General features: G+C 41.2%; 1 protein-coding gene across 6 annotated transcripts in view; it reads right to left on the reverse strand.

Annotated features, from left to right (window-relative positions):
* Nucleotides 1–416: 416 nt before the first annotated feature.
* The window catches only part of cacnb1 (calcium channel, voltage-dependent, beta 1 subunit), a 41,063-nt gene continuing 18,454 nt past the window's right edge, over nucleotides 417–23,025 (reverse strand). For 2 of the 6 annotated variants that reach the window (XM_031732365.2, XM_039611142.1), the window contains 13 exons: nucleotides 18,308–18,427; nucleotides 18,003–18,125; nucleotides 16,965–17,101; nucleotides 16,405–16,472; nucleotides 15,153–15,313; nucleotides 11,173–11,253; nucleotides 11,031–11,089; nucleotides 9,585–9,694; nucleotides 7,566–7,574; nucleotides 6,035–6,186; nucleotides 5,808–5,903; nucleotides 3,917–4,102; nucleotides 417–2,543 (listed from right to left, as the gene is read on the reverse strand). In XM_031732365.2, coding sequence (XP_031588225.1) covers nucleotides 2,004–2,543; nucleotides 3,917–4,102; nucleotides 5,808–5,903; nucleotides 6,035–6,186; nucleotides 7,566–7,574; nucleotides 9,585–9,694; nucleotides 11,031–11,089; nucleotides 11,173–11,253; nucleotides 15,153–15,313; nucleotides 16,405–16,472; nucleotides 16,965–17,101; nucleotides 18,003–18,125; nucleotides 18,308–18,427 — 1,842 coding nt within the window. In that variant the 3' untranslated portion in view covers nucleotides 417–2,003. Of the gene's footprint in view, nucleotides 4,103–5,807; nucleotides 5,904–6,034; nucleotides 6,187–7,565; nucleotides 7,575–9,584; nucleotides 9,695–11,030; nucleotides 11,090–11,172; nucleotides 11,254–14,660; nucleotides 14,690–15,152; nucleotides 15,314–16,404; nucleotides 16,473–16,964; nucleotides 17,102–18,002; nucleotides 18,126–18,307; nucleotides 18,428–23,025 lie in introns of all 6 variants that reach the window. The other 4 variants (XM_031732367.2, XM_031732366.2, XM_031732368.2 and 1 more) reach the window with 4 other exon arrangements.

Genomic DNA, 23,025 nt, shown 5'->3' on the forward strand with positions numbered 1-23,025 from the left:
TTTTTCTGACATGGGGCGAATTTGTTGAGACATCCACTCCTGGACAAATAGTGGGATTGTGTTAACACCCACCTGAATGCTCCAGACCAGCAAACTATCAAAATATCTGCTTCCACAGAGGTGCTGATGATCAATTAATTAAGTGCATCTTATTAGCAGTACCTGGTTGCTACTTACCCTCTTAATTCCTACGGAAGCAGCAAGCCTGTCTTTTGCTTTTCATATCAATTTTGACTAACTGTCATGTCATTTATTGAAAAACTAATCTACTCTATGATTTGTATGGAACTACAATATCTTGGCATGTATTCAGTGGAATAAACAACACTACGCAGACATACACATACAGACATTTAGCATTTTTGACAGCTGTTTTTGTTCCTCACATCTCACTGTAACAATGAAATGACACAATGGCATTTTCTTATTCGATTTTTAATTAAAATACGAATTTATCCACAGATTAAAAATGAAAGGCAGAAAAAGCAAAATGTAGCTACAATCAGGCACCAATGATACATGTTATTTCATCATTTTAACAATTGCGATAACGCAACAATAACATTATTTACTGATCATTATTTAATATTTATTTATTCAACTGAAGACGGGGGTGGGCCAAAGCAGCCTACCAAAGACATTCATGGATTCTCCATTATAGATAACTGTGTAAAGACCAAAGCTGATCCTACCCCCCCACTGCCCACTTTATACTCCTCCCACTAGCTCACAAGAACTGAAGATTTAAAAAATAATGCAAATGTTCACTGAAAAAAACAAAAAACAAAAACAAAAACCCAACACTAATTCAGTCAGAAATCAGGAGTAAGAAGAGAGTGGTATTTAATATTAGACAAGCGAGCTGTTTGGGTGGAAGTTCGAAGTGATTAACCACACATACAAGTACTTTTTATATAACTGTTAGCCCTGAAAAACAGACGACGAAGCTGGTGCAAAGAAAAAAAGAGATCAGCAACGAGCTGGGACGGAGCAGCCACGAGACACAAAGAGACAGAGATATGGTATGAAAACGAGTGTAACAAGAGTTAAGACATCCCACCGCAGCAGCGGCGGACATGGCTTGGCGAGACATTCCGGCACTTGTGATTGGAGTTTTCTTGAAATAAGGGGTGGGAGTGACTAAGGCAGGACGTTTCGTTCACACGACTACTTTGAATCTGCACCACATTTGGAAACCAGAGAACAACTGGAGGTGCCCTCAGCACCCATGAAGAAGAGGATAACAGAAATGGGAGGACTGGGTCAGACATATACAGTCAGGTATGGTGACTGAACCAGGTCAGGGAAGAAGTAAACATCTTTGGAGTGTATTATTCATTGTTATCGCGCTGACATGAGTATAGCAACATTGATAAATTTACGTGCTAAAATATGGCAACTTCTCCACCAACTTTTTAAGGTCTGGGTGATAAGAAAGTGGAGGTGAGAGACTCAAAACTTCTGGATATCAGTATGGGAGGAAACCCTGAAAGCCAAAAGCACTGAGTGAGCTTAAGGTAAAGAGAAACCCTGACACTGTACATACATGGGAACCGTGACATTAGACCCTGTTTAAGACTGCAGAGGACAGACGTGATGCACTACAGCTCTACCAGCCTTCGCACTTTACAACTGAAGAGAGGATCGAATCATACAGATCAGAGTCGTAACAATTACTGTCCTTGTGCTGTGAGTATAGAAATCCATGATATTCATGCAGTATTAACATAAGAAACAAAAAAGACCAATATTATTTTTTCTAAATGTAAATAAACTGAATTACAAGAAGAACTTGATGAGAATGGCATCTGGCAGTTGATGTATTTCTTTACATTGTACTGGGATGTAAACAGATTTTTTTGTTAGCCTGACCGGCATGGCCCCAAACCTACACTTCAGTTCCTGTTGAACCCAAAAACCAGAGCATTTCCCCCCCATCCCCTCCTCTCCCTCTGTCCTCAGTCTGTCCAGGGGCTTCCTTGGCTCTGTGGTATGATGACCGTTCAGCGGATGTAGACGTCCCTCCCCCAGTCGTCCTGGTTCTTGTTGCGGCTCATGTTGGCCCCTGTGTCCACAGGGTCCTGGCAGTAACGCTCCCTCAGCTTGGCACGTCCATGCGGATGCGTCTGGCTCGGCATCGGAGGGTGGTTCCGGTTTTCCTGGTCCGGCTCGGCACCTTCGTCTTCCCAGGAGGCTTGTCGGCCGAGATGCTGCGCCAGGTGGAGGCGGCTGCCCCCACTTCCTCGGTAGGGCTCAGGCTCCTCATAGGGGTCGGTCTCAATGTCCATGCAGGAGTCACCGGCCTCGGTGTAGGCCGAGTCCCGGCTGCCCTGGGTCTCGGAGTCGAAGGTGTCTTGCCGTGAAAGACCTCGCCCGCTGCCTCCTCGTAGCTGGCCACGAGAGGAGCGCAGGTACGCTTGCTGCTGGTGCTGCTGCTGGGGCTTCCCTCCCAGGTCTGTCTGATAGTCATGCAGCGTGCCGCTCCCACCACACTCTGTCAGAGGCCCTTCCCGCTTCTGCTCACCATGCACCAAGTACGCCCCCTTCAGCGAGCCGCACCCATGCCACACGAAAAGCATGCAGAGACACAAACAGCACACCAAGGTGTCAGCAGTTAATTAGCAGGGTTAGCAGACAGGGCAGAAAGAACAAAGATGCATACTTGTTCCAGCTTAAGAATCCTTGACTTTAAAGGCATTAGTGCTGAAGATACTTATATGAAACACATTCCACATTAACATTGTGCATACACACACTAGTCTATACTCAAACAACACATACAATTTAATCAGTAAGTAGAAATTGTTTAGTTCTGCTAATTGACTGTTATAAAATGATGATATCAACCTACAAACAAAAACAGATCCCAGCAACTTATAAAGAAGCTAAACTGTATATCTACAATTACAATAGTGCCATCTGCTGGCTGTTTGAGCTCATGGCAGAACAAAGCAGCAAAATGATATAACTCACATGTTTATCCTGAAACAGTTTTCCTTAAATTTAAAAATGCAATCCAGTTTGAAGCGCAGCTGAATCTTTTTTTTTTTTATACTTTTCATTCATTTTTGTCAAGGATCCCTGCATAATTGTGTCCATTCGGTGCAAGACTGTCGCTTGTGTGCCATGTAATTAATCTGACAGCATGCAGCTCATGTTAGCTGATAAGGAGCCAGTAGCGACTGAAGAACAGAATGAAAACTGATTAGTATTTTTCTCTCACTCTTAAGATAAATTGATTAGACTAGACAGAGTGTTAGCAACAGCCTCCACCAAACTAAGCGTTTCTATTTGAAGAGGCGGACATGACTTGCTGTTTTCAGGGGTGGTACCATGGCAACACAGAGGAGGACAGCAAACTGGATTTCAGCCTCTAGAAGCGCTGAAGAAAAGGAGGCCACAGAGCTGCAGAGGGCAGGGTGGGGGCAGCAGACGCTATTTTACTTCTGATTACAGTAAAATAGAAGGGATCGTGGGGGCAGAGGTACCTTATGAGGTTATTCCTTGAGTCCAGTGTGCTTTCAGCTGAGCTGTTTTCACAGTTTTAAACAGTGCACAGAAGGAAAAGCTGACCTGCTAACATGCAGACTACATCATTTTTACTCGTAGGTGTTCTTATGCTAGCTGTTCATGTGTGGAAAATTGGATCCTTGTTGGTTCATTTGGGTGTTAATTTCTTGCACAGATGTATCTGCGGTTTCCTATATACAGCATAAACAGGCTATTAGTGCACTCCTACTCCAGGGTAAAAAGAACAGGCTGCTGAGTTTGGGTTGAGTTGCCGGAGTCGCCCCCCACCCCCCTGTGCTACTGGACTTCAGAGAGCATGTTCTTCCTCTTTCCCCTCAGTGGCTACAGTGCCGTCCATGTCAGGCCACGGATCCATATTTCTGCGCAGGGAGGTGAGGACCTGTACCTGTAGGTTGGAGACGGGCTCTGGGGAGGCAGCGAGGGCTGCCGTAGCCATGGTACGATTCAGCAGAGGGTTGGGAGGGTTGCTGCTTGGAGGGTGTGTCGCCTTCCAGTATGCTTCAAGGTAGTCAGCCAGGTGTTCGCAGGCATCCTCCAGCTGGTTCTCATCCAGGATGATGTCAAATAATTCCTGCAACACAAAACAACTCTGCATTGATTTTACTGTACCAAAGTGAATTTTCCTTCTGTCTTTACGTGAATTCTAGTAACAGCCAATTGTTTTATCACAAAACCATCTGCTCCGCCTTTCAAGTCATCATATATAAATGCCTGGTCAGCATTTAAGCAAGTGGTAACTCTATCTGAAAAATAATGCCAGTGGTGGGAAAGGAATTAGTAGCCATTTGAGGCTAACCCAACAAAAGAGTCAGGCATTAAAAAGCAGATTCACAGTTTGCTGGAAAAAACTGTTTTTGTCTAGCTTTCCCTTTCATAACAGCTGTATGGTATTTTATTTTATTTTATTGAAGTCACTGTGCCCCCTCACCTGAATTCTGCTGGTGCAGTTCAACTCTAAGTTACACTAATTCATACAGTTTGATAATGAAAAACTTAAACACCCATATCTCTGATCAGTTATTGCCGTGCGAGTTCAACCGAATGTAGTTATTTGGTTCACTGCAGTTTAGTGCTTCTGCAGAAATCATGGCAACCAGCATGCCAGAGGAAGACAGTGAATGATGCGGCCTATGGAGGTCAGACTTTTCAACTTTTCTTTAAGCCTAGGTCGCATGTGCAGCTAGTTTTAAGACCCTACTCTACTCTGTTGTGGATATTGTGAGCTCACAGTCAACATGAGTTCATTAAGCCACTTCTGCACCTAAAGAAAATGTCTCTCTGTCTGTCTTCTGTTTTGCCTCTGAATTCTACAAGATATTTTTGGCATTTTTATAACTGTGCCTATTTTTTTTTTTATAAATATGCAAACACCACACACTCACATCCAACCTAGAGTAAGTCAGGAATTACCAATTAATTTAACAAGCATGTATTTGTATTGTTAGGGGACACAGAGAACATGGAAAATCCAAACAAAAAGGCAAAGCTGTGAGGCAGCAGTGCTGATTACTGAATCATCGTGCTGCCCTTAGAACCCGCTCGTTCAAATAACTGATATGGAGGTGGACAGAACTCAAAATGCATTGTCCTAAACCAATGGCTGACATAACACCCATATACAGACTATGGTCTCTATGCTCCTCCACACACAGCGACAGGGAACCAGCTGGGATGATGACTAAATATTACTCAAGACAGAACAATCAGGTCTATCGTAAAAGCATAACAGGCAGCCTGTTAGGGATCGATTCTATAGCTCTGTGCCAAAAATGTATCATTTGTTAGCAAAGCCTGAGAGTAGATCATTTATTGCCCTGTAAAATCATGTAAAAGCCCACTCATGTAAAGATAGATGCAAAGTGGTATTCTGTAAAACCGGAAAGTACTGTGATACAAATTTTTACATCTTTTCCAGAAATCCATCCAAGTAGGTTTTATGTCGAAACCCCAAAAAACTGTGATGGAAAAAGCACTTGCCAAGTGCTCGCTCACAAGGTGTAGTCGTATTGTTATTATTATAGGGCCCCCACTAAGAATAAAAGCAGCTGTTGTTGTGACGTGGGCCAGTATAAATAAAACTGAATTAAACTGAATTGAGGGGTTCGAACCTGTTTTCTTTCAGCTGTTAATCGTCAGATACCATTAGAAAATAATCCCAAAGGTGAACTTGATGAGTTCAAATTCATTAGACTGAGTGAAATTTGACTGAGTGTCAGGGTGTGATGAGCCGGGGATGAGAATATGTAAAAAAGCTCAAGTCACAAAGCAAAACTCACAGGTGGGCACTGAGCCAGCTTGTCTGCTGCAACCATCTGCACATTTAAGTGTTTAGCCTGGGACTTCCCTCTGGATTTAATGAGCCTCTGGAGAACCTGCACGGAGATAGCAGAGCACCGTGTCTACTGAAACAATATTTACTGCTATCAGAATCAGAAGACGGTAGAGTCATTCCAAAATTAAGAGTATGAAAATCGGTTTAAGTGAATGAATGAAACAGGCATACCTTAGGTGAAGCTATTTTGATATAAACAATGATGGGAGCCAGGGAAGTCTTAGCCAGTTGAGAGGGGTGGTTAATGGTGTCGGCATCCAAAGCAACAAGCTGGAGAGTTCGGGCCAGCTCGAAGATACGCTCGATCTCACTCTGCACCTCAGCTGAAGGCCCAGGAAACAGACAAGACACGTGAATACAGTGAGACAACAAAACAGATACATGATCTCTGTTTGAGGAGTTAAAGCACTGCATGTGAGCCAATCTTCCTTAACTTTGTGCACAAGTACATAACAGACGTGTTAGTTCTTACTCATGCATGTCAGAGTTAAAAGGAAAACAAAACAGCTCCAAGCGTATGAATCAGATCGGACCACAGTTAAAAGTTCCATTTATGCACAGCTAAATGGAGCGCTCCAACATCCTCATTCTCCTGCCCCCTCCTGACATTTCACACATGTATTTAATGCTTCTCATTTTTTTTAAAAAGGTGCAGAGGAAGGAGGCACTTAAGAATGAGATGCCTGTGGTACTTGAAATAACTTACGATAAGGGCACAATTTCTCACCATGTAACTAAAACAGAAACAACAACGACGAAAAAACCAAACAAACAAACAAAAAAACCCACCCTCATTAAATAGATGAAGTGGAACATTAGTTGTTTTGTTAGCACTAATAGGCACAGCGGTAATTATACTATCAGGTGCACCACTCAAGGCTGTAGAATGCTGAACGTTGTGTTCATTGTTCCTCAACAGCAGCCTATAAAAGCTGGTTATTTAGCATTTCGAAGACAGCTCCACCTTTTTATCAGCCTGTCGACGTGTAAGGAGCAAGATTAAAACAGAAAACCAGAATGTTCCTCGTCTGTCTGGTCAACCCTCAGCGCCTCCGAGGTGTGTGTGCGCTGCCAACCCAAGCGGCAAAGAGAGATAACAGGGGCAAGGCAATCTGCACAGAGACGTGGCCCGCACATTTCAGCAGCCTCCAGAGGGCTAAAGGATAGAGAATTAAAGCCGGAGGCGAAACAGGGTCTCTGCAGAATGACAAGAGACGTGAACTTTTAACTTGTACAAAGAAACAGCAGCCAAGGTTTCCATTAACCTCGACAAAGCCTTCCGCGAATTTGGATTTAACTTCAGAGAGACATTTGCTCCCCCGTGATGACATGACTGAATTTAAAAGGCAAGGTCCAGCTGCAATAGATGCTATCCTTGGGTATGACTGAAGATAAACAGCATTATGAGTCACAACATAAGGGTGACAGCAGGATGGGAGAGTATCGTCTTCCCTCTCTGCTACCAGCCGCTCTGCTGCCCTCCCACGGATCTCTTCCTGCTTGGGTTTTGTAATTGGTTTCTTTTTGTTAAGAGACTACAGGCTGTCACACAGAAGTATGAGGAACAGAGAAACTGACAGGCAAGCAGACAGGCAGACAACGATGTATGAGCAGATGATGAATATAGTTAGAAGAAAAAGGGGAGGGGAAGGAAAGAGAAAGAGATGCTTCATTGTTTTGTTTGTGGGAAGAGCATACGTACCCAGTACGTCTGAATCAAAAGACAGAGGAGGAAGAGGATGGGTGGTGGGAGAGAAAGGGGGGAGGATGGGTGTAGACAGGATGAAGAGAGAGAGGAGGCCAGATCAGACTCAGGCAATCGGAGCAGGTGTAAAAGGAAAATAAGTGACAGTCTCGTGTCTTTGGATGATACACCTCAAACTTGAAACTGAAGTATGTTAACTGCTAGAACTGATTGTTAGGAATTATCTAACCTAAAATATTCAGATTTATCATGTATAAATTTTAAAGAAAATTCCTCCACGTGATGTCACTGTTAACCACACCTCTGACGACACTGATGCTGAAATAGTCCAACTTTCATAGTGTTTTTTTTCCTCAAACATTCAGCTTTGAGAGCTTCATTTTGTGCTTGTATACAGACAGTATGCTATTTTACACATATTCTTAATGTGTAAAGCTTAAAAGGTATTAAGTCTGATGATTTTCTACATTTTTCTTCTTATTAAGAAGTCGAATAAAAAGACTAAACCCAGCCATAGACTGATCCCAATTTAAAAATTTTATCTTTAAGTCTTTAAAGTTTATATTTGTATGAAGAAGAGTGTGACTGTTGTCTAAAGACTATAAGTTATAGCTCACCCCATAATCAAATATACATGTAACTTGTGTAGTGCCTGTAGTGCGTTTTATTTATCTAGGCCATTTTTCTGTGAGCTCCTCAGATCTCAAGATACCAGCCCTTGTCTGTGATTCTTACCTGTTATCTCCAAGGTAAATTGGCCATAGGTATGACGGTGAATGATTGTCTTTTCTCTGTGTCAACCCTATGACAGACTGGCACCTTATCCAGTTGCCCAGCTGGGATATGCTCTAACCCCCCACGACCCTGATTTGGATAAGTGGAAGATGGATGAACGGATAGAAGTTCTAAAAAATGCTGAAAAGCCCAGTACTCATATGACACCGTATGAGCAAGCATTTAGTGACAGTGGAGAGTAAGAACTCCTTTTTAACAAGAAGAGGCCTCAAGCAGACCCAGGCTCAGAGAGGCGCAGCCATTGGCAGTTGGCATGTGTTTGTGCACAGCTTTTTTAAGGCACCGGCAGGATTTCAGTCAGGTGGACGTCTGGACTCTGACTGGGCCACTGCAACACCTTTATGCCTTTTCGGTCATTGTGCTGCATGACCTGATTTTGGCCAAGCGTTAGCTGATGGCAGATGGCTTCACATTTGACTCTAGACTTCATGATCGATTCAATGACTGCCACCACTGGTGCTTATGGATTTAATTAGCAGGATCTGGCAGCTACTTTCCCTCTTAATTCCTATGGAAGCAGTCGTTTCACTTAACTGTAGATACTGCTCCTCCATAACACTGCTTATAACAAGACTTGTGGACATATATTGTGAAATGGGTCATGATTGAGGGAAATTTAAGCTGAGTGCCATCTAGTCTCATTATATGCAAGCGAGGGCAGACACCTTTAAAATCTTAAAAAACTGGCAAATCACCATAACAACCTAGATGAATAATTGGCACTACGGACAAGAGGAAAATATGTAAATTTGATTTTGGGGTCAGTCATCCCTTTAATAATTCATAAGTCAGCTTGTGGGAGATATGTCCACACACAGAAACACACTGTCTTCTTGATCACTCCAACATTCCCTGTGTGGCTGATATGAAATAGCAAATGCAATGTTTCTCCTGTTTTAGTAACATTTGCTAAAAATCTACTTAACCAGCTGCTGTTGAGTATTTAAAAAAACAACAACAACGCAATATTAATGGACTCTTGTCTGTCTAAATAAAAGAGAAACACACTTAAAGAAATATAGATATGAAGGACAGTGAAAGATGTTCAGTAACATGATGTGATGAACAAAAATACACTACACTAATATTCTCCCTAAACTTCAATTTGTCACCTGTTGAAATAGTAAAAATAAAATCCTAATTGTCATTAACTGTTTGCGTTGCTTTTCTCAGTGTGATTCTGTCCGTTGTGGTTTGCGGATAACAAAAGCGTCCTCTTACCCAGGCTCGAGCGGGTACTGGAGCGCTCAATGATAGTGTGTTTGCTCGGGTTGTTGAGGACTGAACGTTTGGCCAGAGAGATGTCGGCTGTCACCCGTGTGATGGATATCCTGAAACAGAGAGCCAGCACATTACTGGGTCAGTAAAAAGAAACCTATTAAATTTAGAGAGTCTATCATGGCTGCAAGGGTGTGTCAAGATGGGGGGAGGGGCATGGAGTGACACAGAACTATGATTGGCCTCCCTTTGTACCCCCAACTAGACTGTTCATCTTGCAGTCCTCAATATCAGTGGATGAAGGCATAAATAGGACGTTTAAAGTAACTAAGAACACTTACTCATATACAGTTTTACTGTACTTTTATGTCATTTAAGTAATTATGTTACAGTGCTTTCCACTTCTAATGCAAATACTGATCTCTGTAATCCATCTCAGGCTATAACATTTAAGGGATATACACCTTAATGAATCAATATTATGATCCAGTAATGTTATGTACACTGATGGGCCACTTTATTAGGTACAACTGTTCAACTGCTCACTAATCGAAGTATTTAATCAGTGTGTTTTAGGCATGTAGACGGGGTCAGGATGACCTATTGAAGTTCAAACTAAGCATCAGAATGGAGATGAAAGGTGATTTAGGTGATTTTTAATGTGGCATGATTGTTGATGCCATACAGGCTGGTCTCATTATTTCAGAAACTGCTAATCTACAGGATCTGCTGGGATTTCCCCACACAATCATCTCTAGGGGTTACAGAGAATGGTCCAAAAAAGAGGAAATATCCAGTAAACTCCAGTTTTCTTGGTACAAATGGCTCGGTGATGTCAGAGGTCAGAGGAGAATGACAAGACTACTTCAAGCTGTAACCTGAGGTAAGTAAAGGCAACAGTAATTCAAATAACCCCTTGTTAAAATCAATGTTTACAGAAAATTATCTCTGAATCACAACATGTTGAACATTGAAGCAGATGGGCTACAGCAGCAGAAGACCACACCGGGTGCCTCTCTTGTCAGCTAAGAACTGGAAGCTGAGGCTATAACTGGACAACAGAATATTGGGGGAAAAAAGTTGCGTGGTCTTACTGAATTTCAATTTGTGCTGTGAAATTTGGATGGTTGGGTCAGAATTTGATGTTAAAAAACAAAAAAGCACAAATAAAAGCACAAAAACAGCCTTCACGGTCATCAGATCTCTGTCCAATAGGGCATCTTTGGGGTGTGCTGGAACTGGTTTCATGTCAATCTGGACCAAAATCTTTGAGCAATATTTCCAGCACATTGTTAAATAAATGCCACAAAGACTTGAGGAAGTTATCGGGTCCAAACTGGTTAAAGGGCTGGACAAGATGTACCTAATGAAGTGGCCGGCGAGTGTATATGATTATGCATAATCATTAAAAAACAAAAATCCTGGATGGGTATAAGCCTCCATTCTTACCTGCCCTCAAACTTGTGTTTCAGGAAGTCAAAAAGTGCTTTCTGCATCATGTCCGTCACCTAGAAAAACATCAGACAATATTTAATAGTAATATCCAATGAAAGTAAAAATTACATGCCGAGAATGCGCTGCTTCTCCTTACTTCATAGCCTTTGAGTGAAGGTCCGACTAGGACGATGGGCCTCATGGAGGGAACCACGTCGTAAGGGGGGACATGCTCCATCTGTGCACGGACAACACAGCACGTGAGTTGGTGTCACGTTATCACGTTTGAACATACACTCAGCACATTTCCAAAGACCTCACAAGACCTGCAGTCACAGGGTTATACTCACATACAAATCAACATTAACTTGACACAAAACAGCCCCGCCCACTCCCCATAAACCCTCCTTCTCTTCTGTGAGCAGTCAGATTGATGGATGGAGAGTTCCAGAAGTTTGGAGTCCATTTGCGTTATTGAGTGTCTACGAATGTTCAGGGTCAGGGATCAATTTCTCACCGAAAGCCCTGGCTTCTATTTCTCAGTCTGCAGTCTCACATAATTAAAGTGCCCGTAATTAACCCAGACGCCAGGTTGTCAAGAGAAATCTCGTGACTGCGTCGCAGCTCTTAAGACAAATGTCATCCTTTGCAGCTCTTTCTTTTCCTTCTGCACTGTCACATAATTGCTGCAAAGTATTGTTTGCAGTACGAGTAGTATTTTACAGTAAAAAAATCATGTTTTATGTCTTGGCTGCAACTTTCTTATATTTAAAGAAAGCTCTTAGTAAGTTATCCATTCATTATTTAATCCAAATGTCTTAAAATAAATAAATAAAGTAAAAAAAACTAAAACAAAAAAACCAGTGTAGCATTTATAATCAAATTTCCACCTGCATTGTTGAACTTTAGGCTCATTTGTAAATTATCAACTGATCCATTAGCTTCTGTCCTCTGTTAGTGAGAAAGGGATAGAAGGAGTCACATGTCTGATATACTCTGATAATGAAACTGAATGCTTTTTTAAATTTATTTTTATTTTTTTTACCTTTTCTACATTTGTACTCCAAGCACGCCCCCGCCCCTGTGCATGCTGTACAGCACTTCAGGCAAGAGAAAGCGCTTGAGTGTCTCGCGCTTCTACATTACATTACATAAAGCAGAACAACGGAAGCTCATTTCACCCCATTTGTATTCACAGAAGCTAAAAATACATATTATAAAAGCTTCCAAATGGCTCTTGTCTATAAAGGGGCAGAGCTGGAGCCCTGAACATCACAACACTACTCATTCGTTCGGAAAAACAGGAGCGCAGCGAACAATTTAGCACGGGGAGGAGTGACACATGGTTTATTGTTCTTGTCCAATCACATGTTATATATTTCCAGCGTGGAGATATTCGGTTTCACAGTTTCATGTTTATACAACAGAAAAAAATCAAATTTATATGCAATACTTTTCAAAAATGATGCAAAGGATGACTGTGAATTTCCATCAGGTGTCACGCAGAAAATGTTTGTGAGCTCTAGTAGACGAAAGATTAAACTGGAAAACTCTGAAGATGATTACACGTATAATGTGGGAATCAAATTACCTGACTTACCCATCCTTTCATTGAACTTCATGTTAGATATACAGTTTTCCTTATATCATATTGCAATAATAAGTAATAATTTTATTATGACACTGATTCAGCTCCAGAATTGGATGGAAATGGAAGAATTGATGGGCATTAACCCCGGCTTCATTTTTACTTCATTACTGTAACAAAGAAATTTCACAGCTTTGGTGTAAATAAAATATATCTTATCTTATATTCAATGATCTTACATGTGCTTCTGCATATCCATCATGTCCGCTAATCCATTTTAAGAGCCATGGAAGGACTGGAGCTTATCCCAGCTGTCAGAGGGTGAAAGGTGGGGTAAAGCTGGATAGCTTTCCCAGTCTATTGTGGGGGCCGATCCATATTTGTTTAGGTTTCAACCATGAATTGAAAGAAAGAACTTAAAGTATTTTAGTCAGCCAGGAAGAAAATGAATCCCATTTGCATTATTTTCATGTCACAATCTCAGTTTTTTTTGTTGTTGATATCATTCAATTTTGGCTCTTGTTCTTTCTTCTTGTGATTATAGTAGTAGTAGTAGTGTAGCTTGAGGATTCCCTCACTTGCTTTCTCCTGTCTGTAATTTAGATCAGTACCTGTTACCTGTTTTCCCCAGTTTAGTGATTTTGTCATTTCCTCTTTTACTTTAAAGGTGGTTATTCTTCTAGTTTTACTTCCCTTCCCTTTTCTTTTCATAACTCATACTTTAAAGAAAAGCAAGCTTATGGTCTTTAGGAAATAAATCTTATTTTCTTATGACTTTACTAAAGACATAGCCAGTATAACCACTTTTCTCAATTTTACAATTTTACTCCATGAGTAAAGTCAAATTCCCTTCAATTCCCATCACTTCATTACTTCAGCTGTGGGTTTAACACTCTGCTATTGTAAATATGAAACATCTTAGCATCCTATAGTACAAAATGAAACATTTATATAAAAACTTTTACACAAAATGTTTCACTTTGTCACTTTTGTTGATCATCATGGTATGATGATGCATTGCTATGAATCCTATGACAGCTTATCTTCTTCCCTTGTCCAATATATCGGCTGCTAAAGGAGGTAATAAAGTAAGTACTGAACTACCTTTCCTTAGTATCCAGAGAAGATGAACAGATCTTATTAACTGTTATGTAGATACTTCACTCAGTTAATAACCTTGAAACTGACTATATGACTGCAACCACAGTTGCCTTTTCCCCTTTGTCCTCTGTGCAGATGTCAGATTATACTCTCATGTTATCTGGCATCATGTTTTCTCTCCTGTTTGTTTTCCCTAGCTGTCCAGCTAAATTCCTCATTTTTGTGTTTTACTCTTGTGAATATAGCGTTTCTGCCCCCCCCCCACACACACTAGATTCATAATAATAAACTATAATAATGTCTTTTCTCTTCAGTGAGTGGGATGTTTGATTAAACCTTTCAGGCTTCTTTTCTCTCCTACTCTGTAGTTATTTCATTTATTAGAGTGCAATTTTCATTTTTTAATTGAAATGCCCGGGAGTTATAAACGTCCTAAAGTGGGCTAAAAGTGCATAATAAATAAATATATTAATAATAACATGTAGTGAAATGTTTTAAAATTTTAAAACTTATGAGATATTGCTGTGATATGTATTGCAGTGCGAATGGTGTTGCTTGTTTTTTTTTTACTCCTACCGCAACAGCATTCAGCCTTTACGTGTGATTGAAATTGTGTTGAAAAGCATAAAAACAGCTGATTGTGGGCCACTGTGACTCAAATCAACCATCACAAATGAAAATGAAAGCATGTCAGGACGCATTATAGCCACGCGCTGACTAACAGGGTCTGGGACGGCTCTGCACCTGCATCTGCACACTAACAGCTGTGATACACGCTCTGAGGAAATGACAGAAGTGTCACCACAATTTACAAATGATCCAGTGAATATTTTTGCGCTAACGAGCATCAGAAGTGATACACAGAATAAAAAGAGGAGACAACAAACAGAAGACGAGGAGACGGAGGAAGAAAGACGAAATGCTAGAGGTTAGTCTTGAAGATCAGCCACACTCACCGACTTCTGTTTCTGTTTAGCCGGGCCACCTACAGTATCAATCCACACAAAAGCCAGAGGAGACAAAAAAAAGCACAAAACACAAGAGCACATTTAGTTATTGACAGGTTTGGATTAGAGGGGTGGGGGAATTGGGAGAGGAGCTGTTTGTTGATTAAAGCAGAGTTTACACTGACTGCCTCCACTGTGGATTCATTTTCAAACAGATTCAGACTGATATCCAGCAGCAGCCATTTCAGAGAGGATCAGTTAGTTCAACGCCTCTCCCAGCTCAACAAGCACATCCAAACATATCAGTGTAACCGTGGGAGCCTGAGGGGCCAAACAGTGTTAGATTTTGGATCTATAGCAGCAGCAGGGACGGATCAGTTATGAGAGGTTAGTGAGAGATGTAGAGTGGAAGAAGGACAGCTTAAACCTGGATATCTTGGAGGAAAGGGGGGCAAATGCAGGACGGAGGAGGAGAGAGATCACCTGGCCCTCTAATGTTACCTTCTTAAAGAAGGGCAGTCGGTGGATGTTGGCCTGGGGGGATGTTACGCTGCCTGACATGCTCTTGGAAGAGCGAGGGTCACCCTGGGACTCAGGGGCCTCCTCAGCCTCCAGGTCGAGGGGGTCAACGTCAAAGGCCACTGTGGACATGTCCACGTGAGCTGATGATGGGGAGGGTGGACGTTGGAGAGACGGAACAAAAGAACAGGAGAAAGAGGAGAAAGCGAGATGAGGTGGAGTGAAAAGGGATGAGAGCAGAGAGAATAGCAGAAGGGAGAAAAGGCAAGAGGGGGAAGAATAAAGTGTGAGATGCATCCAGAAAGAGGCAAGAGATGGCACAGAGACTGGAAAAAAGTGACACAGAGTATGATTTAAACTGGAAACGACACTTACAAGAGTCTTCAAAAGAACAGACCACATTTTATGAGGCAGAGCACAGAAAGTGAATTTGGTGCGACGAGAAAGCAACAAAACCTGAAGTAAAGATGTGAACGAACCGCTGGGAAGGGTGGCTGCAGCGGGAACTGGAAAAAGGTACAGGTAGGAAAGAAGGAATCAAGCAAAGAGGGAAGTTTGGGGTGGAGACAGGGTGTGTGTTGCTATAGGGATGAGAGAGGGTGAATGGGGCCTTGCAGGTGTCTTGTTTTGAAGGTATATATTGGGAGGGTTGAGTAATTGTAACAAAATTGTACAAAAGTAACAAAATCCACTTACTAGCTCATTAAAACGTGTGTATATATCTAATGCTCTCTTTCTATTATATCTCGAATCTATGTCAAATTCTGACTTTGAGTCAGAACAACAACTTAGGATGTACAAGGTGTGTTAGAGAGATGATATTTCTGTTTCTGTTACACAGATATGCAAAACCTTTTAAAGTCAATCAAGAGATGTTTATGTTTACCCATTTCCTCCACCGTCTCTCCTTCTCTCTGTCAGCCAGACATACTTAACAAGTTTAATGAGTGAAGTTCATTTTCGGCTCTATTTCAGTCCCGTCTTGTGTGCTAATGACAGACCTCCTAAGACCTTTCTCGCTTCACACAGCAACCCACTGAGACACGCTGTGATTCATCATCATGCCTGACTAACTAGCCAATTAAAATCTTCATCTAAATATCAGGCGCCCGTCTCATCTTGCTATCTCTCTCTCTCACTCTCGCTCTCTCTCACCCTTTCAGGTGCCCACACAAACACACACACACAGACAGGCACTATGTTTCCACGTGACAGGGCGACCTTGTGACCTCACCTGTTCCAGGTGGAGTAGGCCTGCGGGTTCCCGTGGCAACATCAAGACTAGAACTTCCTCCAGATTTACTGAAATACAGAAAAACATGCAGAAATCATAGCTTGGAGAACGATACATGATTCTTTTTGATTTAATTTTTATTTTCTACCTTAAACAAAGAAAAAGACACAAATTGTTACATATAATGATGTGAATATAAACATTAAAAAACAAAGAGAACATGCGGAAAAAGGCTTAAATTAGCTGCTGATTGTGTGTACAAATTCATATTCAACTAATATTTATATTCAAATCTGTTTCAGCATTGACATTTAAATAGTTCAGTATTTAACATTCCTCTACTGCATGTGTAAATACAGAGACTATAGAGACTTTTGTACATACTATACTATGGATGCACTGAGGAACAGAGTGACTCACAGCAGTGCTTTTGTCTATTTCAGTATGTTTTACATTGCCGGTGAGTGATGTGTGACTCATGTGTGACCTGTTTTAAAGAGTGGGGTTCTTGTTTGTGCTGCTGATAACGCAGACGCAGAGAGCTCGCTCTTCATTGTTACCTGGAGCTGAGTCGGTTTTGCCTCATCCTCTGCTCCTGCAGCAGACGGGTGTTCTCCAGTTTGACCGGACTGGGAATGAAGCCCACCTCACAGCCCTCTTTCACCAGACGCCCGATCCACCAGTCATTGTTGTACTTCTGTATTCAGAACATACAGGCATCAGAGGGCAATGCAGGATTGTATACACATGTATTTTACCATTTGAGCCTTATTTTCTGCCATGGAAACATGAGAATCCACCATTGTACAAATATGGCTGTAGTTTCAAACCTTCTATATGCCAGGGGAGGACTATCGGAAGATGTTTGGCTAAAAGAGAGAGCAGCCTTAAAAGGAGAGGAGCTAAAGTGTCTCATCTCAAACAGAAGAGGGCCTGCACCAAGGTCCAATATAAGCTAAATAAGGCTTAATTTAAACTGTGAATCATCACTACTCCAGTAGAGCACAAGAGCATTTCTGCAGCCAGAATTTTTTCCCAAATAGGGCTGCATTAAAACTTGTGTCATTTAAAACTTTTTGGTTATGATTCTTAAGATTTTATATGAAACTTTACACTAAATATAAACTGTACGACAAGCTAAATGACAACCCAAACTTGGTAAAAACGCACAATTCTGTATCTTGAGTCACTCAAAGTATTAAAGAGTATTAAACAAATCAGAGCACTACTTTTATTTAGCAAATATTTTCCCATTTTTTCCCAAATTTGGATCACCTATTTCTCACTGCACTGCAGCTTGTATTGCTGCTAACTCCCACTCATGGCCTGGCTAGGCTTTACAAAAGAAGGAGGCAGTGCAATAAGTTGTAGCACGATCCCTCATTGGTTTCCCACCCACCACCACTGACAGTTTTTGGATGGGGCCAATATGCTACTGGCATTCTTTTCCCAATATCATCCAAAATCCAAAATATCCTCCCTCGAACTCAAAAGCATTAACTTTAGTTAACGTTGGTGCTCTAAGCCACAGAAATGTCTCTCAGTGTGAAAAATATACTGAAATGACTCTATAATAGGAGAATGAAATAAGTTCAAACCTCTTTAATGTGCAAGAAGTCTTTGGCTTCAAAGGAGATGGCCATGCCCTGCACAGGAACATCATCATTGGGGCCTGGGTTGTAACCAACATTTGTACGCACAGCAAATGCCACTGGTTTGGTCTGGAGCCAAGATGGAAGAAAAGGTATTAGTATGCACAGAACAGCTCACTAAATCACACTTTAGAGCTGCCTGACACAGCTGAAGAGATTTAACTGTGTCCAAACACTTAATCACGTGACAGTTACTCAATAAGGATGAGCACACAGCATAAGAGATGGATGTGGAAGGCTTGATCTCTGACCTTTGCTTTCTCGAGTGTGGCGAGAGCCTGCCTGTCGGCCTCCTTCCTCAGAGCCTCAGGGTCCTCCTCCAGGGACACGTCCGAGTCCGACGGTCGGCTGGTGTAGGAGTCTGCAGAGCCCTGAAATGCACAAAGAGTTCATATAACGAAAGCAGAGTTAGACCAAATGAGCATGAGGTTTGCAGACTAACTGATGAATTGCATGCCCATCAGTCCACTCGTGTTGCACCTTAAATCCAGCTATGTATCTTTCACCTGCTCCTCAATATGAGGAGTAAAGGTTGCAGCCTGTTTTTTTTTTTTTTAAATATCCTGAGATTATAATATCAAGACTACCTTGTGAAGTGCAACCTAAATAAACACAAAGAGGACCCCGCCCATCACATGCATGAAGCTGACTCTGTGTTATTCGAGGTTGGAAGGATGCATAACATTTTCATTTGCCGACACTTCCACCGCAGCATCGAGAGCGGCCGGGGTGTTAAATCTTATTTTTTGCACAGGCACAATAGATTCAGCGTGTGTGGGTGTGTCAAGTACAGACAGAAAGATGTGGAGAGGGAAAAAAAATGGCTCGAGGACTGTTTATAATATCAGCGAGGATATAAATTTCTCATGAAGTGGCTACAGTTTCTAACACATCCACCACTCATGCACTGTAACTCGACTCTCTCCTGCTGACCCGCATTCAGACACTCATGCCACAATCAAAAACCCGAGCCTCCTCCGAGCCTGCAGAGCCGGCCCGCTGTACTGCTCAGCAAGTCCAGCGCAGGGAGGGAGGCAGCCTGAACTTCTGAAGTGTTTGAGTGTTCAATTTATATAACAATCCCACTTGTTCTCTTGTTGCTGTTTTTGTTTTTGAGCTGACAGGCTGCCTGATGCTTTGTGGGAGGTACTGACAAAAATGCGGACAGATGAATGTTCCAGGCAGAAAAAATGAGTCACTAGGTGTGGGTTTTTAAAATAGAGGTGAGAATGCACAAAGATGACATACAGCATATGCAATGATGATGAAAAATTCCCTGCACATGTGTACTCAGACAAACAGTGAGTATAACAGATATCTTTGGACTGTGGCCGGCTATTGTTAGGAATTTCTTTCAGTATTGATGCCAATATTAGAGTTAAAGTATGTCAACAAATATTTTTTTTATAAATCCACAGATTGGAGAACGTGAGTATACTAGCAGTGTGTAACTATACTCAGTGCATTACTGGTCAAATATTACTGTTGGCGCTGCTGTTTCTTTCTGTTTTCCTTAAAGCTTAGCAACCACCAACAACACAGGACATGTGATTTATCCTACTTTTGCAAAGAAGAACACAGTTAAACCGTCATACCTTTACATGAAGTACTTAGCTGCTTTGTAGAGGTAATGGTAAGAAAACATTAGAAGTAATAGTGTGAGTTTATTCATCTATCTAGTTTAATCCAACCATCACATAAGCCTAAGTTAAAGTATCTTTGTATTCTCAGTGATTATGAAAAGCTGTTAATGGAAATAAACCCATTAACAGCTTTACTTCAGGCTCCTGATAGCCACTGCTCCATCTGTTCCATCCTGTTACTTCTTTTCTAAAACTGACACATGACGAATTCAGGACTATATATTGTTTAAATAAGAAAGAATGATTTTCATGTAATCAATCAGTTCTGTTTCTTTTAAAATATAACTATAGATATATAAATATATATCCTAATAATAAATATAGATTTTTTCCTTCCTATACTGGAGGACTTCACGTGCAGGTTTTTCCCACACTTTTATAATAACCGTTCCAGTGTTTTTCCAGTGGGTCTAATAGCACACCTAGTAGTTCTTTGGAGTACAGCAGGTGGGACGTTACATTATTTTTAAATTTTAATATCTAGTAAAAAAAAAATCCTTTCCCTAAAATAATTAAGATGTAATTAGTTCAATTAAAATAAACATTTTGCATTTAGTATTCCAACAGCTTATACGATTTCTGATGCCAATCAGTGAACTGTCAGCATGTAAGTTTTATGATCATAATAATAACACATTTTATTTATTGGTGCCTTTAAAAACACCCAAGGAGACTCTACAATAAATGAACAAAAAACAAGTTAAAATTAGACAGTGCAAATGATCTGATTCCTCTTAATAACTGCAAAACATTAATGAGTGAGTCTAAAACTCACATATTTGCTTGAGGCCTCTTATTTTGCAATGACTGTAAAAAGCGTGATGACTTCGCCCGCCTCTGCAACTGAGACTCACCAATTACAGACTCACCAATGCTAATATTAATACAGCTACACTGCCATCTTAGCAGCACTGCACAATGAGAAATCACAGTTGTTTTGCTCTGGTCAGTAGGTGCATACACACATTTGTTAGGTACAATTGGTAATTACCAGATTGGACTCTCTTTAGACTTCAGAACTGCCTTATTCGTTATTGCATGAATTCAACAAGGTGCCAGAAACATTCCATAAGATTTAGCTTCTGATGCTCAGTTGGTCATAAGGGTCTGCCCCTTTTTGTGCAAAGAAAATTACATTACACATTAAACAACAGCCTGTTCAACTGACACAAGGCAGGATGGATCCAAATGCTCATGTGGTTTACATCAATCCAAACGCAATAACAGAATTCAGCACTCATCAGACCAGACAATGCTTTTCCAATCTGCTGTTGTCCAATTTTGGTAAATCAGTGTGAACCTCAGTTTAATGTTCTTAGCTGACAGGAGTGGCATGCAGTGTATTCCTCTGCTAACGTAGCCCATCTGCTTCAAGTTTTGATATGTTGTGCATTCAGAGATGGTGTTCTGAGTAACTTCATTGTATCGAGAGGTTACAATGAAGTTATGCAGGTACCAAGGCAGATCTCAGAGAAATGCTGATCACTGGATAGTTTCTCTTTTTTGAACCATCCTTTGTAAAGAGATCCAATTCCATTCCAATCCAATCCAATTTTATTTATAAAGCACTTTAAAATACCCAGCACAGGACCAAAGTGACCAAAGAGATGGTTTATGGGAAAATCCCAGTGGATGAGCAGTTTCTGAATTACCCAGGCACCAACACCAACAACCACACCACATTTAAAGTCACTTAAATCACCTTTCTTCCCTATTCTGATGCTCAGTTTGAACTACTTGATAAGTAGTTGAACACATGCACCCAATAAAGGGGCCAGTGAGTGTTTTTAAAGGGATTACATTAGTAATGTGGAAAATATCAAAGCAGATTATCTTATCACAAGAAAGTAGGCTGGTTTGGTTTCGTGTTATGTTTTTTAGAAAATGAAAGAAGACGAAGGCAGTAGATGTTTGCTTTCATATTAAAAACGAGCAGAGAAACATGACATAACCACCTCTGGTACAAAATGCAAACACTTTCTTTGTGCAGTAAATTTAGACTACATTTTCCTGGAAAATATCATCCCTGGTGGTTTACTGAATTTTCATGGTAAGAGCGAGAGTTATGGGAACCAATCAAAATGCAGGCGGTGTTATCTCCTCTGTGGAGATCGTCGACAGCACCAAGTTCCTGGGCGTCCACCTGGAGAAAGACCTCGGATGGTCCCTCAACACCAGCTTCCTGCACAAGAAAGCCCAACAGCGTCTCTTCTTTCTGAGAAGACTGAGAAAGGCCCAGCTTCCACCACCGATCCTGACCACCTTCTATAGAGGAACTATTGAGAGCATCCTGAGCAGCTGTATCACTGCCTGGTTTGGGAACTGTGCCATATCGGACCGCAAGATCCTACAGCGGATAGTGGGAACAGCAGAGAAGATCATCGGAGTCTCTCTCCCCTCTATTAAGGACATCTACACCACACGCTGCATCCGCAAAGCCACCAGCATTGTGGCTGATCGGACACACCCCTCTCACACACTCTTCACACTCCTGCCATCTGGAAAAAGGTACCGAAGCATTCGGGCACACACATCCAGACTGTGCAACAGCTTCTTTCCACAAGCCATCCGTCTCCTCAACAAAAGGGACTGGACTGATAACACACACACACACACACACACACACACACACACACACACACACACACACACACACACACACACACACACACACACACACACACACACTCTATCACTCAGCTCAACTCAACTACCTCAAAGCACTGAGACTGGACTTACACATCAACCTGTAAATGCTCTTTTTGCACAATATTTTTATGTTTACTGTTCCTGCACTACCTACATACCAAGTATGTTTACGGTTTCCTTTGCACTACTTACCTAGTTAGAATAGTTAGTTTTAGTTAGATAGTTTTTGTTAATTTATGTTGTAATTTATGTTAGGTCAGTCTGTCCTGTCTCTAGTTAGCTAGTTTAGTGATTTTCTGTTAATTTATGTTGTAAATTTATGTTGCATGTAGCACCTTGGCCCTGGAGGAACGCTGTTTCGCCTCACTGTGTACAAACTGTATATGGCTGAAGTGACAATAAAGCCAACTTGACTTGACTTGACTTGACTTGTTGTACAGTTCTGCAGTCACTGCAATGTGCAATCAACATTTACTTTATAATGACAAGTTAGAGCAAAAAAACCTTCTATTACAGGTTAAAAAGAAAAGTTAACATAGCAGTACCAGTGGAGCCAACACTACTGCTCTTAGAAACACAAACTGAATGCTCCTAAATCTTTAATTTGTCTGTATATTCAACAGGAATAAACAGCTCATATAAAGTGTAACATATCTACTCAGAGAAAGAAGCTGGTC

The sequence above is a fragment of the Oreochromis aureus genome, linkage group 4, assembly GCF_013358895.1.
Source record: "Oreochromis aureus strain Israel breed Guangdong linkage group 4, ZZ_aureus, whole genome shotgun sequence".
NCBI classification, from domain to species: domain Eukaryota; kingdom Metazoa; phylum Chordata; class Actinopteri; order Cichliformes; family Cichlidae; genus Oreochromis; species Oreochromis aureus.